Source organism: Saccopteryx bilineata, chromosome 2 (genome assembly GCF_036850765.1).
Source record: "Saccopteryx bilineata isolate mSacBil1 chromosome 2, mSacBil1_pri_phased_curated, whole genome shotgun sequence".
Taxonomy (NCBI): domain Eukaryota; kingdom Metazoa; phylum Chordata; class Mammalia; order Chiroptera; family Emballonuridae; genus Saccopteryx; species Saccopteryx bilineata.
In genome coordinates, this window is record NC_089491.1 from 306,830,075 (window position 1) to 306,843,078 (window position 13,004).

The following is a 13,004-nucleotide window of genomic DNA, read 5'->3' on the forward strand; positions in this document are numbered from 1 at the left end:
TTCATTTTGAAATATCCCCTAATTTTTGTGAGCAGTGTATTTGTAATACAGTTAGATTCATTTATCACAATCTGCATTTCATCACGGGTTCTCCAGATAGTCTGGTCAATTTTTTAATTTGCATGCAATAGAAGTCACTCCATATGCTATACAGTTTTTTGCATTTTGACAAATGCATAGAGTTATGTATTCACCATTACATTACCGTACTGAACAGCTCCATTATCCTAAAAATTTCTTTGTGGCGCACCTCCCCACACACACACACACACACTCCCCTTTCCTCAAACTTGCCAGCCACTAACCTATTTCCCATCCCTGTAGTTTTCCCTTTTCCAAATGTCCTATAAATGGAGTCATAGGATAGGTTGATATTTAGGTCTAGCTTCTTTCACTTAGAAAGATGCATTTAAGATTTGTCCATATTGTTGCATTCATGAATAGTTCATTCCCTTTTACTGTTGAGTATGAATATTCATTGTATGAAAATAACACAGTTTGTCCATTCACTTGTTGAAGGACATCTGGGTTATTTCTAGTTTTTAGCAAATGTGAATAAAACCACTGTAAGCAATCATATATATATATATATTTTTTTGGTGTGAATACAAGTTTTTAATTCACTTGAGTAAATATGCAACAGTAGAATGGCTGAGTTGTATAAATGTTTGTTTATAAGAAATTGCCAAATAGTTTTCTAAAGTGGAGGTTATGCTTTTCAATCCCATCAGCAATAAGTGAGAGTCCCTGTTGTCCTACATCTCCAGCATCTGGTTGTCCATTCTCATTTTGAAATGGAAACTTGCCCTTCCTGGGTTGCTCAGTTGGTTAGAGCATCATTCCGATATGCTAAGGTTTTGTGGCACATATAAGAGTCAACCAAAGAATGCATAATTAAGTGGAATAACAAATTGATATTTTTTTCTGTCTCTGTCTCTTTCTAAAATCAATAAAAAATAAAATAAAGTGGAAACTGTCCCCCACCCCCACTGAACTTTTTCCTTTCTATTGGCCTCTGCCTGGATTATAAACTAATCTGAATTTTGCTTTAGTATTAGTGAAGCTAATGATTTTAGACTACTTTGTATTTCCATGGTGCACTAATGTACGTATTCTCTCATTTCTGATCTCCTAACAGTCTTAAAAGGCAGTTTTAGAAAAACTTCTTGGGTTGGCATGAAAGATAGTGGTACCTGTTTGAAAATCATTTCTTTCTAGCTTTTCCAAATCTCTGTGAGCCTCTTAGCTCCCTACTCATCTCAGCCTCCTTCTAGCCTAAACATATTAATCCACTGAAATACGAGGATAGTCAAGGGTCTTCACTTGGATCCGGCAGGATAGACTGGTACATGTGGCTTCTAGCTGGGTGGGTGGGCCTTAATTCATCAGGAAGGAGCCATGTATCTGGATGCTGCTGAGCCGCTGCCTCTTTACTTGGCAACTAGCACGGTATCGTAGTCATTAGAGTCCTCATTTAACATCTCTTGTCCATGTTTCATCTGACTATTCTCACTCTGTGCAGATTGTTGATAAATCACATAATCCCCTAAAACCAGGAACCTCCATGATTACATGACAAGTTGGACTTGGGTCCCTCTAGACCAGGGGTCTCAAACTCGTGGCCCGCGGGCCGCATGCGGCCCACCGAACAATTTTGTGCGGCCCATAGACTAATCCACGAAGTTCAAAATATTTTGGATAAAATTAAGTAAGCCTAGGGGCCTACTTGTATTTTTCATTTCTCTAGCATCCTAGCTAGATATTAGCTTAGTTAACAGCAGTTGTGATGCGAACTACAGTTTCTGGTCGTTTTGTGACACTGAATAAACTGCATGTACGATTGTGCTTGTTGTACTGATTTTTTTTTGTTTTCAACTGCAGTGAGGAAAGTGTTGCGTAACAGTTGCCTTTTGTAGACCTAGTGCGGCCCGCCGAACGGCTGTGATCTTGCTCTGCGGCCCACATGCTGAGTTGAGTTTGAGACCCCTGCTCTAGATCATCTGTCCTGCCCTCTAGATGGTTTGTGTTTGAGGACGTCACTTCTTCCTGCTACTGGCTTCCATTGGGATCGGCTGGCAGGACATTTTCATAATCTCTGCAGTCCTGAAAAGGTATCCAGGGTTGCTTCTCCTGGACTGCTCCAAGATCCAACCCTGCCATGTTGACATAGTCATGTGAGGTCAGAGAAGAACCTTCCTCATCACTGAGTGGATCACCGTTTTCAGTTCTTGGAGACCAAAAACTGGTACAGTCACTGGCATTGTCACAGCCCTTGCCCCTTTTATCAGTAAATTCCAGTTCTTGAGTACTTGAGAGGGCAAAGAAGTCCCCAGGGGGGTTGTTGGCAGAAGCTAGAGTCTCAGCAGTCTCTTCTGCTGTGGGGACATTGACATAATCTCTCGAATCCTCTGAAGAAATGCTCAGGTAGTCTCCAGATGCTCTGACATTGGTGTAGTGTGCTGACAGAGTGAGGTTCCCACACACCTGGGGCCCAGCAGCATTGCCAAAGATGTCTACAGCGTGAGTCTGGGCTCTGTGCACCTGGAAGGCATTGCCTGCTTGGGAGGGCTATGATCAAGAAGAGAAAGTCAGTGACAAGATAGAAGCAGAAATATGGACAAAACCTTTGTTCTTCTCCACCCAGTACTGTGATCTGATTGTTCCTTCACTCAGTTCTCCACCTTATAGAATAGCTCTGAATCAGGGGTCTCCAAATGCAAGGCTGGGTAGGTATGAGCAAAATGGGCTGAGTTTAGGGAAAGTAACGGTATAAATGCGATGATAAGTTGTAACTGTTTTTTGGCCACAATGTAGGGGTTCAATGAGGAGTGGAGGGATAAATAAAGTGGAGCCTGCCATCTCCGAGTGCATTGAGGAGTAATATAGCATAGTTGCTAAAGGTAAAGACTTAGGATCAGACTGAGGGTGCAAATCCTGACTTCACCACTCTCTGCTGAGTTTGGGCAAGTTACCTAATCTTTTTGTACCTTAGTTTCTTACCTTATAAAATGGGGATAATTGTAATATCTATATTATGAGATTTTGGTGAAAAGTAAATGGATCACTACATGTGACGTGTTTAGAATTGCTCCTGGCACACAGGAAACACAAAAATGCTTGCATTTTTATTGCCATAATCAGACTTAGCTGATTATAGGCATTTAGGTATGCTGGTCTGATGTTTCCAGAACTTCTGAATTTTCAAGAAAAGCTGGACATATGGACTTTAATGCGAAACTTTTTAGATTTTTAAATGTTGGCAACTGTCTCAAATGTGCTTCAAATACTACAGAGTCCAAGCTAACAATGTTTGTGAGCTGAAGTCAGTTTAGGATTCAAGCTCTATATGCAGAATTTCCTCAGGACCCACCCAAGACCTGCAACTAGCGTTGGCAATGGAGTGTCCTCTTCCTTGCCCTGGATCAGTGGAGTCCAAGGACGGGACATGCAGGAAGAGGAGTAAGCAAAGGCGGCGATGTGGAGGTAGCAGCATGGTTAAGGGGAATCTGGGTAGCAGCAGAGTCACCATCAGCAGCAGGAGTGCATTTACTGACATGACCATGAAACTGAAGGGACTGATTCTTTAACAAGTGAATAAGAAATTATCTATGAAAATGAGCACCCTGATCTTCAAAGCGGCCCATTGGCTGTCCCTGTGCCTTTGCCCCACATTGTGTGGGATTGCTTCGTGGGAGCTGCTGTCAGAGCCATAGCATAAGACACATGGGGTTACTGCTATTACTTGTAATATTCTCCTTGTAGCCTCAAAGGATAGCCCCCATTTGATCAAACACTTTCTATACTAGCTACAGTGCTCAGTGACTTATGGCTATTTGTGCTGTGAAGGATAGTTGAAATGATTGGACACAGGCCCAGAAGTAATTCCCAAAGCAGTGTTTTAAGTCTGTTTTGAACACCAATAGCAATGTTGGAATATCTGTGACCTTCCTGAGGCAATTGCTCTAAAGAGGATCACATCATTTGAATAAGCATGTTATCATGTCTTTGTTAAAACAACTCATTGCCTTTCTTTTTTTTTATTTTATTGCAGAGACAGAGAGAGAGAGTCAGAGAGAGGGATAGACAGGGACAGACAGACAGGAACGGAGAGATGAGAAACATCAATCATTAGTTTTTCGTTGCGCATTACGACACCTTAGTTGTTCATTGATTGCTTTCTCATATGTGCCTTGACCATGGGCCTTCAGCAGACCCAGTAACCCCTTGCTCGAGCCAGTGACCTTGGGTCCAAGCTGGTGAGCTTTTTGCTCAAACCAGATGATCCCGCGCTCAAGCTGGTGACCTCGGGGTCTTGAACCTGGGTCCTCGGCATCGTAGTCCGACGCTCTATCCACTGCTCCACCACCTGGTCAGGCCCCATTGCCTTTCTAACATCATGTCCTAGAAGACATGTGTGGAAGTGCCCTTCTTGAAAACCCAAGCACTAGCTCACATCTTTCTTAATTTTTCACCTTGGGCAGGAGGGAGGTCCTGAGGCTAGTCTTCCCGATTTATTAATAAGTCTGGTAGGGTAAGTGCCAAAGAACATGCTGTTTGTCTGCAGTGACTCAAGATCTGGGACCTACAACTCTTTCACCTCAATTCTTCTGCCAGAGACAAGTCATTCCTCCCAAGGGGCTGGTCATTTCCCTTACCATATGCGTGGAGGGAGGGCTGTCAGAGTTTCTAGAGAGGAGGCTCTCAATACTGAAGATACGAAGACTTCTTGACTGACGTCTCCCTGAAAGGAAAGAGGACAAATCCTGATGATAGCCAGTCGTGGCTTCGGCCTGTACACTCCCCGCATTGGGCTTGAAATGGGTTTGTGTGGTGTTTGGTATTTCAAGCTGGTGTTCTGTGGTGAGAGGACCAGAGCTATAAGGATGATGAGGGCCAGAGCTATAAGGATGATGTGCTCTGAGGCCTGGAGCCCTTCTCAGCTTCTGTGGTGCCAGAGGACACTAGCACAGGGGCAGGGCTTGGCAGGGAGCTCCTGTGTAAGCCCTCGCTGCCTATGATGCTGGCTGGTTCACTCTCTCTCAGAATGTCTTCCCTACCCTGGACACTTTCATCTGTACTCTGTTACCTTAACATCAGGAAAAAACCAAAACCCCAAACCTAGAAAACCCCCTGCTCCCTTTTTAGAGCTTTCTTGGTCCCCTACTGACTTTGCATCTTACAGTTTATCTATCCCATTCTTCTCCATGCTCCCTGAAGGGCAGAAAACTCTGGAAGTTTAGAGAAAGTTGCTTCCATATGGTGAGAGGTGCATTCAGGGCAGAAATGTCTTACGTCTGGATTCCATGGACCGGAAAGATAAACCTACCTAGCTCTTCCTGCCTCCTGGGCAAGAGTTCATAAATATTTTTGGCTCGCTGTCTGGATCGATGCTCAGTGAGCAAAGGCATGACGGTAACTTGCAGGTAAGGAATTCGCCCTGCATAGCAACAAGGGAGAAGGGGAGTTTTGGAGATGAGATGGTCCCTGAAGGTATCCCCCCCCCCCACCACGCGCCCTGCATCATCAACAAATACACTTTCAGACTTGACAAATTCCATTTGAGCTATAAGAAGAGGGACTCAGTGGACAGAGCAGGGAAAGAAAACAAGGGCCCAGGAGTAATAGAGCAATGACTTTCAAAACGGAACTCCAATTAGCACAAAGACCTTTAGAACCACAGCCTAGAATCTTGAGGGAGACAAGGACCAAGAACAGAGGGCTCCTGGTTGCAATAGTTTAGCTCTAGGGCATAAACAGGTCTTTAAGTGCCAAGCTAGATTATTGGTCCTAGTGCGTCTCAACTTTGGACAAACAAGGGACTCACGCTTCTTCCGTTTATTCCAGTTCCACAGGCCGCAGAGAACCATGATGACCAGGAGGACGGCGAGCAGTCCCGCAAACCCAGAAAAGATGCTGCTGCGATGGTCTTCATCTCTGTGAGGAAAACTGAGTGCCATGCCCCAGCCCGGGAGAATGGGGAGGTTGGAGAAGTTACTTCCCTCAGGCGTTAGAGCTTGAGGATTTGGAATGGGAGCCCGGTGAAGGGAGGCCAAGTTGGGGTGGGCTGTGTGGGGGAGAGGGTCATCTCTCCGTGGACAGAGGGAAATTGGACACAGGAGATGTGAATGCTCATTGGATGCCAAGGTTTTGCATGTGAAACTTACTAAATCTTTACAACAATCCTGTCTCTCTTTGTGGGCAAGGGACCTGAGATTTGGACTCAGAAAGATCAAGTAACATATCAAAAATCACATAAGGAGAAAGGAACAAAGATGAATATGAGTCAAGGTCTGCTGGGGCCCAAAGGTAATGCTCTTTCAACTGCATCACATTGGCCTCCAAACTGACAAAGACAAGTTCATCTGCCCTTGTTATCCCTTGTTCTCACTTCTGGGCTTCCTGTCTTTCAGGAGGAAAGGATTACCCCATTTACAATTAGGGAGTGACTCTGTGACAGAGTCCAGCTTGTGTGCACTTGAGTAACCTCACAGCATCGACTTGTGGAGCTGGTCTCCAAGCAACACTCTGTTCTGTGGAATTTAACCAATGCAAATGCACTGAGCAAGTTCGGTGCCAGTTGCAGTTTCCCTGCAGGGATGGGGTTACTGTGCTTCATTGCCTGTTGTAACAGCAAGCAGCCAGTTAAGGTCACAGAAAAAAATCACTAGCAGAAGTACCCCCAAATATTAGAGACCAGGTCATCTACCAGAGAAGACTTTTTTCTTCGTGAGTTCTAGGCTTGTTTATCCAACTCTATACCGGACATTTCCACTGGGCTGCCTAACAGATCATCGTAAACCAAATGTGTCTGAAATAGAATTCCTGTTCTTCCTCCATAAGCCTGCTCCCCCTCTGCTGTCTCCCATCATCTAGTAGCTCCATCTAAAATTATCCTTCACTGCTCTCTTTCTTTCATGCCCCACTCCTGGTCAATCAGCATCTAGCTCAAACCCAACTACCCCTCACTCCTCCACTGCTAGCGCCTGGCCTAAGCCACCATGTGTTCTGCATGGACCTTTACAATAGCCTTCCTAGTGGGTGATCTTGCTTTCACTCTCAGCCCCAACATACAGGAACCAGCGTGATCCTCTCAGTAGAACAGATTGCACTCTTCTTCTGCTTGCAACCTTCCATGACTTCCTATCACACCTGGGGTAACATCCATAGTCCCAACCCAGTAAAGACTCCACAGCGCCTTATGTTTTAGCCTCTCCCTACCTCCTGACCTTATTTCCTACCACTGTCCCCTGACTTTGACTGCCAGGATTCCTTGCTGCTCTCTGCTCATGCAAAGCACAGCCCAGTCTCAGACCTGCTGCTCCCTCTCCCAGCTGTCTGCCTGGCTCAGTCCTTCATTTAATTCAGGTCTCTTCTGATATGTCACCTCCTCAAACAGATCTTCTTTGGCCACACATTATTATTCTCAGTCCCTTTACCCTGTTCTGGTTTTTATTCCTAGGGCTTAGGACTGACATGATATTATAAATTCATTTGTGTTTTTTTGTTGTTGTTGTTTATATCTGACTCTCCCATTTGACTATAAGCTCCAAGAGGTCATGGACTTGTCTATCATGTTCACCTGGTGCCTGGAACAGTAAGGGCCTGAGGAATAGTTGTTAAATGAATGAATAAGTGAATTAATAAACAAATGAATGAATACAGAAATCCTTCTCTTTAGGGGTAGAGGGAATCCAGGGTTCTGATATTATGAATTCATTTCCCATCAATGCCCCTGCCACCTGCAAGTGACATGTGTTTGTCATGTTAAACACATTTATTTCCTTAAACTACAGTGATTTTTAAATTCATTATCATTGACTTGTACTGTTATCATAGCACTGAAATTTATACCTACTAGTGTTCCTAAAGTTTCAATTGCTAATGGACTTTTATTTTTGTTAGGAAGATACTGAATGTAAAAATAGAGCATACAATTGATATCTGTGATTAGATCTGTGAGATTTTATGCCCTAAAGATATATCTTTATCATATCTATATTATATTTTTCATTCATAGCAAATCTTTAGGAGCTAAAAACACATCTTTGGGAAAAGTGGGCCTTTTGTTTTTATCATGGTGGGACCTAGTGCTTTTCTGAAGAGTGATTGGTGGGACCTGAGATAGGAAAGAGTAAGGGAAGCAATCAAGGCCTCTGAGAGGTGAGAAGTCCAAGCAGGCCAGCAGCTAGCTCTAAGAAAGTCCCGTGTAATCACAGCTTTTCCTCTGCCCCAATGACTCCTTTTCCCCCTCAACACCTATTCCTTTCCTCTCAGCAGTCCTGAGCGAACTTCTCGAGCCTGGAGTTTGGTGGCCTCAGTGGACCTGAACCTGGTTATAAGGGGTGGCCGCACTCCTGCATTGGACCCCTCAGGGCAGACCAAGCCCTCTGTTATTTGGGGGGGGGGGTGGAGCTCACCACTCAGAGCCACTCACCTGTTCAGCCTGCTGAGAGTTACCTTCAGAGTGCTGGGTTCCGAAGTCCTCTGTCTTATTTCTGAAAGGGTTGGGGTGACGACATCCATTGTCACAGCAACCTCTCTGACTTCAGCTTCTCCTTCTAAGCCTTCTCCTACTCATAATCAGTTAGCCAGCATGTTTGCCACTTTTCCTAAGTTGCTGATTCCCAGGAGAAAAGGCAAATTAGTTTGTATTCGACATATTATTCTGTGTGATAGAACTACTCTATTTTATTTTATTTTTTTTTAGTAGATAAGAGCGACAGGAATCTTTTTTGTCTCTATGTCTTCCAAAAACTTTCTAATATACAACTTTTTACTCTCAAACTTTCTTCTTCTAAAATTGTTATTCACCGAAGGTCCTCTCTCTCTCCCTCTCTCTCTCTCTGTCTCTCTTTCTCTCTCTCACACACATATGTAAGTCTATTGATTTTTAAACTTCTAATTTTTTTCTAGAATTTTCTTTCCTTCAACACACTCCCTAGCTTGTGTCTACTCCTGAAATTGATCCAAAATACAAAAACAACTAGTTTGGTTCTATGTGGATGTGGCTATAATGCCCATTGTAGGAGGGCAGAGCTCATCTGAATGTGGTGCTCCCTAAGGGGCAGCTAGATAGAAGCCTCAGTCTCTGCCTTCTGGTGCAAGTGTGAGGTACACAGCTGTAGAAACTGCCAAGAGGCCCAAGAGAGGCTCTGTGAGAAGCTCATCTTCCCCAACCCCCAAAGCAGAGAGAAAAGAGCAAACACTTGGCCAGAATGGAAACAGAGAGTCAGTGACAGGAAGCAACACCACCAACGTGCTAATGAAGCATAGGGCACAGGAAATGCTGCTTAGCTCTCTTAGTCACATAGAAGAAAACATGTCTGCACGCACTGTGCCTGGAACTGGTCAGGTGCTCTGTGGCCTCTGGGAGTGGGATTACCGAGGGGCAAGGTGGCAGGACATGTGTGATTTTCACCCTGGGTTTCTGAGGTGTTTAGTGTTTTATAAGCTTCCAGGTTTATAATTTTCCAGTTCTAAGGAGAAGTGGAGGGTGCTTTTCAGACACAAACACATATCTCTGGCACCTGCGCTGAATTGAGGAAATCGTGGAAAGGTTGTCTCCATAAATGCTACTCAGGTAATTTTGACAGAGCTGACCTGTATTTCAGTGTTTTGAGAACCTCTGCTCTGGGTGTTACCTAGAATGGAACTGAGGCTGGGTTAGCAGGGCCCCTAGAGGCCACTTCTTCCCTTCCTCTCTCCACTCTCCCTAAAGGTCCACTCTCAGTGGTTCCCAACTGCTGGCCCTCTCACTCACAGGGCTCTTCCAGGAAGATGGAAGATGGATCCAGTCCTGCTTTTTGCACACCTGAAACTGAATGGTTTATCCCTGTGTCTGCATAAAGTGTCCCAAACTTTCAGAATTGTTCCATTTTGTTTCTAACTCTCTTACCTTCTTCCTCTTACCAGTCTCCTGAAATGCTCTTTGCATCTTGGGAGAGTCCAAAGAGAAAGGGTCACTAAGACTATTATGAAGGTGCGAAGAAGAGCCTCCGACTTCACTCTCCACAGGAAATAGAATGGCAGGGAAGGCAGCCAGTGTGCCTTGTCACCATGCCTCTCTCCCTTCTCTTCCCTGAGCTGTGGTCCTTGCCCTGTCCATGCTCTCACAGGCCCCCCAGGAGAGGGGGCCCTGTGGCTCTCCTCAGCTCTGCCATTCCAGGCCCTCACTCTCCTTCCTCCCTACCCAGTAGCCTTACCTGGCAAGAAGCAGAGATGGCTCAGAGGCAGCTGGTTCTAGAGCAGGAATCTGGATCTCTGTCCACCTCTCCTTTGGATTGGGGCTCAGTAAGAATGAGGACTCTTCAGGGGAAAATGATCCATGGGTCCAGTTGTTGGCTGGGACTATTGGAGGAGAGGTTCCCCAGGCCTGCCCTGAGCCACTGGCCCGAGGGGGAACTGTGTGTGAACCGGGGACTTAAAAGTTTATACACGGGAAGGGCAGATGGAACCAAACCTTAGAAACTTGACTACTACTCAAAAAGTTTTTTAAAAAAGAACTTCCTCTTGCATGTGATCATCTCTTATCTTCTCAGCCTGCTTAAGTCACACTAATCTTGCCTCCGGTCTTCTGATTCTTTCCTGGCCCACATGTGAGCAAAACAGCCGCCTCAGCAGAGGCTCCAGGCAGAGAAGACTTAGCTCAGGTTTCCAGGTCCTGACTGCTCCCTTTCCTTCTGCTCTCCTTTCCCTTTCCGTGGTACACAAACCAATTAAACTAACAATGAAAACACAAATAGGTGTCTGAAGTTGTAATAGGGGAAAGAAGCTACTCATCCCTGGGAAACAGGGTAGATATTTTAAACCTATAATGATTTCAGGGGTTGAATCTTATACCTGATTCTAAAATATTGTTAAAGAGGAAATCACAAGGCCCAATATGGTGTCACTTGTGCTAAAGCCCATGATTCTAAACTTAGATTTAATACCTGACTTGCCTGTCTGGTGGTAATGCACTAGATAGAGTATTGAACTGGGATGCTGAGGAACCGGGTTCAAAACCTCAAGGTTGCCAGCTTGAGTGCGGGTCACCGGCTTGAGTCCAGGATCATCCACATGATCCCAAGGTCACTGGCTTGAACTCAAGGTTGCTGGTTTGAGCAAAGGATCACTGGCTTGGCTTTAGCACTCAGTCAAGCAAGGCATGTAGGAGAAACAATCAATGAACAACTGAAGTACCGCAGCTATGAGTTGATGCTTCTCATCTTTCTCCCTTCCTGTCTGTCTCTCTTTCAAAGAGAAAAAAACAACAACCTGACTTAATTGCAGTTTCAGCTTCTCCCAGAAGTATCATCTTAATCAACCAGTCTGGAATTTTCTGGTCAAGCACCAGTAATCTGTCACATGGACTGTCTCCCTCTCCCCCGCAAAGGAAGAAGAGACAATCTGACAATCTGCATGACACACCCTCCCCCAAAGAAGATGTCCTGGTTTAAAAGTACGCATTTTTGGCCCTGGCTGGTTGGCTCAGCGGTAGAGCATCGGCCTGGCGTGCAGGAGTCCCGGGTTCGATTCCCGGACGGGGCACACGGGAGAGGCGCCCATCTGCTTCTCCGCCCCTCCCCCTCTCCTTCCTCTCTGTCTCTCTTCCCCTCCCGCAGCTGAGGCTCCACTGGAGCAGGGATTGCCCGGGCGCTGGAATGGCTCTGGATGCAACAGAGTGACGCCCCAGGGGGGCAGAGCGTCGCCCCCTGGTGGGCATGCCGGGTGGATCCCGGTCGGGCGCATGCAGGAGTCTGTCTGGCTGCCTCCCCGTTTCCAGCTTCAGAAAAATTAGAAAAAAGAAAAAAAAAAGTACGCATTTTTTTTTTTTAGCTAATAACTTTGTCCTATCCTTCTTCCTATAAAAACCTTCTATTTTGTACAACTTCTCAGAGTGCTCTTGTATTTGCTAAATGGGATGCTGTTCCATGAATCCCTTAATAAAGCCAGTTAGATCTTCAAATTTACTTGGTTGAATTTTGTTCTCTAATAGTGCTAAGATTTGCTTTAAATAAAACTTATACACCCAAGTGAGCAAAGCTCCTTGAGGGGTAGGGGCTACACATTAACTCAACGATGTAGCTAACACCAAACACCTCTCAGAATCCTCTTTGGAAAGACAGAAGTCTTGTGTTGGGCATCACCATGAGTTCAGACCTTAAATTACTACTGAGGTGATCTTGGGCAGGTACTCTCAGATTTTTAGGGTGTAAAATGACAATAATAATAGTATTTAAATAAAGCTGCTGTGAGAGTTAATTGGGCTAACAATGAAAAATGCTTACCCTTGCCCTTGGCACGTGTAAGAGCTTGTTAAATGGGGGCTGCTATTATATTATTATCTCATGATACATTAGACTTTTTTTATTTAGAAAATTAAGTTTAACAGGATGACATTGATCAACAAGGTACATAGGTTTCAGGTAATCATCTCCACATCATTTGAACAGTTGATTATGCTGTGTGCCCATCACCCAAAGTCAAATTGTTTTCCGTCACCTTATATTTGTTCCTCTTTACATCCTTCTCGCAGAGGTGGGTTTAACGGTAGGTGCACCGGTGTGCACCCTGGGCCCTGAATTCTGAAGGGCCCTGCAAAACCCCAACTTTACACTTTTTTCTAATGACACTAAGTTTGGTTTTACATGTGCAATTTTAACATTAATAGTACATAATATTTTTTATTTATTTAAAAATGTGGTTGGCCTGACCAGGTGGTAGTGCAGTGGATAGAGAGTCAAACTGGGATGCCGAGGACCCAGGTTCGAGACCCTGAAGTCGCCAGCTTGATCGCGGGCTCATCTGGTCTGAGCAAAAGCTCACCAGATTGGACCCAAGGTCGCTGGCTTGAGCAAGGGATTACTTGGTCTGCTGAAGGCCCGCGGTCAAGGCACATATGAGAAAGCAATCAATGAACAACTAAGGTGTTGCAATGTGCAACAAAAAATTAATGATTGATGCTTCTCATCTCTCCATTTCTGTCTGTCTGTCCCTGTCTATCCCTCTCTCTGACTCTCTCT

The 13,004-nt window shown here is 44.9% G+C and overlaps 1 protein-coding gene across 1 annotated transcript; it reads right to left on the reverse strand.

Moving 5' to 3' along the window:
• Positions 1-364: 364 nt before the first annotated feature.
• LAX1 (lymphocyte transmembrane adaptor 1) lies at positions 365-10,467 on the reverse strand. The gene is given in 8 exon segments (XM_066255160.1): positions 365-1,421; positions 1,423-1,596; positions 1,985-2,568; positions 4,656-4,741; positions 5,327-5,437; positions 5,825-5,934; positions 8,435-8,617; positions 10,203-10,467. Coding segments are annotated over 7 exon segments (1,266 nt in total). The 5' UTR covers positions 8,524-8,617; positions 10,203-10,467; the 3' UTR covers positions 365-1,309.
• Between the last annotated feature and the right edge of the window lie 2,537 nt (positions 10,468-13,004).